The sequence below is a fragment of the Oncorhynchus mykiss genome, chromosome 23 (genome assembly GCF_057628025.1).
Source record: "Oncorhynchus mykiss isolate SJ-2025 chromosome 23, ASM5762802v1, whole genome shotgun sequence".
Classification (NCBI taxonomy): domain Eukaryota; kingdom Metazoa; phylum Chordata; class Actinopteri; order Salmoniformes; family Salmonidae; genus Oncorhynchus; species Oncorhynchus mykiss.
The window spans coordinates 19,310,818-19,314,470 of NC_143044.1; the positions used below are offsets into that span (position 1 = coordinate 19,310,818).

The following is a 3,653-nucleotide window of genomic DNA, read 5'->3' on the forward strand; positions in this document are numbered from 1 at the left end:
CCAAGTCAACAGAGATATCCCTGGTCAAGAACTACAGGAAATGTATGATCTCTGTAATTGCAAACAAAGGTTTCTGTACCAAATATTAAGTTCTGCTTTTCTGATGTATCAAATACTTATGTCATGCAATAAAATGCAAATTACAATGTGATTTTCTGGATTTTTGTTTTAGATTCCGTATCTCACAGTCGAGGTGTACCTATGATAAAAATTACAGACCTCTACATGCTTTGTAAGTAGGAAAACCTGCAAAATCGGCAGTGTATCAAATATTTGTTCTCCCCACTGTATATGCAGAATTTGTTCTTTTGTGAAGCAACTTTGCGTTAACTTTGCTCCATTTTCAACCAAATCAAGTTTGGTGGTAAAATATAGAACTTCATACTACTCAACACTGCCCCCGCAGTGTAGGCAGGCGTATGTTCTACATGGAGCCACACATTTTGTGAAGTGAAACTGCATTCGCATACTCCGTTGTGCTCTGTTTGCGTAAGGTCTGTTTCTCGCTTTAGAAAAGCCAGGGACGATTTATGGTCCCAGTCCGACCCCTGGTGACTCAACAAAATCAATGGGAGCCCCCTGGGGGTCAGGCCCTCGGGCATGTAATCTGGCTACGTACAGTAACTAACTACAAGATATAGATAGCTGGTTAGGCTAATTTACCTATCTAGCTAACATGGGCTAGTATAGCACAGCTTTGTCTTCGTAAGTAGGCACAATGTATACAGGATAAATCGGTAAAATGCAGTTTAGATGTCATTTGCTCATTATGTCTTGTAGGCTATTCAGAATAAATTATTTAGTTGTACATCGTTTATATGTTGGCCAGACATCAACATTCTATTCTGATGTCTCAGTAATATTTTCCCAATTTGCAAACACTCTCCAAACTACATACACCCTATGCATTTTGATATGTCGGCCAAAGGTGTGCGTGTTTACTGGGTAAACAATATTTGATCAACTTGGCATTTCTGAAATGTTTGTGAAAGTAACTTTTTTCCACTGGCTGCATTGCTCTTATAGGCTAGCCTACTGTCCTGAGCCTTAATCTACAATAATTTAAACTAGCATCAATTTCATCACTAGGCCTATGTTTTGGGTAACCATTGACATTATTGACTTCACTGTTGTTGTCTCTTGCTAGGCACGTGAGATTTTGTCATGGTTTCTAGGGTTGTGGACAATTGCAACACAGTGTTAATTAAAATGACCCTGAGCCAAGCAGCCAGTTAATGAAAACAATGTGATTTTAAATTTGAGATGGTATGAATTACACAGATACTAACTTTAGGCCTTGGGGTCATGTAGAGTTCCAAAGAAGTTGTAAACAGATATAATCTGGAAACCAGATTATTAAAGATGTTTTGACAGGAACCGAATGGCCATGCACAAACAGATGTGTAGTAACCCTATTTAAAATATTGATTACAAACATAAAATACTTATATTTCTTGCATAATCCTTACATATGTCTAGCATAGGCTAAAATACTGTAGTCACAAGCATACTAATTTCAAAATATAGTTTATGGTAGCCTATTATTTCAACATGCATATAGAAATAGGCTAATTACTATATTCTTTATTCATCCCCATCACTGAAGCTCTTTTTGGAAGATTATAATCTAGCCTATAACGAACTGGATGAGTGGACCACTGCTGCTGACATTGGGCTAGACCCCTCACTAAGAAATGAAACTCCTCACTATCCAGACAGACCATAGACATAATTATCTCACCTGCTATGAGTCATAGCCTGTCACGAGAGAGAATCATCGGACAGTTTGCACCGTTTTTTGTAGCCTACTGAGTACTGAGACCAGTTGAATTGCTACGGGTTGGAAGCAGTCAGAGAAACCTACATGAGAATAAAGACAGTGAATAAATACTTGGTTAATGTGAAATTCAGGCGTTTTTACCCAACGACAGAAAAGTGCAAATGGAAAACTACACTGGAAATGAAACGCAAGTTAATTCGGAATCTTACCCCACAGAAGCCAAGACCGGAGGGAATGGTGTGCGGACGCTAATTGGATGCATTTTGTTTGTTCTCATTGTGTCGACACTACTGGGGAACACTCTCGTGTGCGCCGCAGTCGTTAAATTCAGACACCTCCGGTCCAAGGTAACCAACTTTTTCGTGATTTCTCTGGCTGTGTCAGACCTCTTCGTTGCCGTCCTCGTGATGCCATGGGAGGCAATATCTGAAGTGACTGGGACCTGGCTGTTTGGTAGATTTTGTGGCATATGGATAGCTTTTGACATAATGTGCTCGACGGCATCAATTCTTAATCTGTGTATCATAAGCGTGGACAGATACTGGGCTATTGCAAGTCCTTTTAGATATGAACGGAAAATGACCCACAGAGTTGCATTTATCATGATTGCAGTGGCGTGGACGCTGTCAATTCTCATATCCTTCATACCTGTCCAAATGAACTGGCACGTGGCCGAGGAGGAGACATCAGCGGGAAACGTTAGCAACCACTCCGAGAACTGCATAGCGAACTTGAACAAGACCTATGCTATTTTCACATCACTGATCAGTTTCTACATCCCAGTTGTTATCATGGTTGCCACCTACACGAGGATTTTCCGTATTGCGCAAACACAGATACGGAGGATATCCTCATTGGAGAGAGCTGTGGAGCAAGCGCAAAATAACCAACACCCAAACGTTTGCGCACACGAAAACGCATTGAAAACTGCTTTTAAAAAGGAAACAAAGGTCTTAAAGACCCTCTCCATTATCATGGGAGTTTTTGTTTTTTGCTGGCTGCCCTTTTTTGTCCTAAACTGCATGGTACCTTTCTATGACCCTCCGTGTGTAAGCGACACCACGTTTACAATTTTCGTTTGGTTTGGTTGGGCCAACTCTTCGTTAAACCCCGTCATTTACGCATTTAACGCGGATTTCAGAAAAGCCTTTACAACTATTCTAGGCTGCAATAAAATGTGTTCAAGCAATACATTGGAGGCTGTTAATTTCAGCAATGAATTGGTGTCCTATCACCACGACACAACGCTCCAAAAAGACGCACAAGTCTTAATGGCTACACACCATCCAAACGCAATCCCTAACTTGGGAGAGGACACAACCCCACTGTTCGACAAAGTTTCTCTTATCTCAATCGCATCCCGCAATCACAAGAACATGTTTCTGCCAGCCAATGTCCAATTCCAGTGTGACGGGGAAATGTAATTTACCACAGCTGGAGCCATGGAGTGCGATGCAATCCATGGTCAAATCCACGATTAGAATCTTGCACAATTGTAGGCTATGATTTATTCATGATTTATTTGATTTATTTGTATTTATTTAAGTTATATTATATTGTGAAATCATTCACTTATGTTGTTTTGCATAATGCCGTGAGCAATGTTATAATTTCTTTATTATCTCACTGATCATGATCAATACATTTATACAGTGATTCTTTTAAAAAGTAGGCATGTGTCTTGATAAATGGAAGGAAATCACGTAGAAAGGTTAGCCTAGTTTTAGTCTTGCTATTACACACATTTCAAATAATTGAGATTAGTTAAATAAAGGGTAAATAAAAAATATATTAATAAAAAGACACAATTTAACGAATAAGCTATGTGATGTGTATTGCATAATGAGAGGATATCATTACATTTTGTTAGTGT

At 39.4% G+C, this 3,653-nt stretch overlaps 1 protein-coding gene across 1 annotated transcript; it reads left to right on the forward strand.

Moving 5' to 3' along the window:
• Positions 1-1,916: 1,916 nt before the first annotated feature.
• LOC110502549 (dopamine receptor D1.S-like) lies at positions 1,917-3,204 on the forward strand. The gene has a single exon (XM_021580669.3). It carries the CDS (start codon positions 1,942-1,944, stop codon positions 3,202-3,204), a length of 1,263 nt encoding a protein of 420 aa, XP_021436344.1. The 5' UTR covers positions 1,917-1,941.
• Positions 3,205-3,653: the final 449 nt, after the last annotated feature.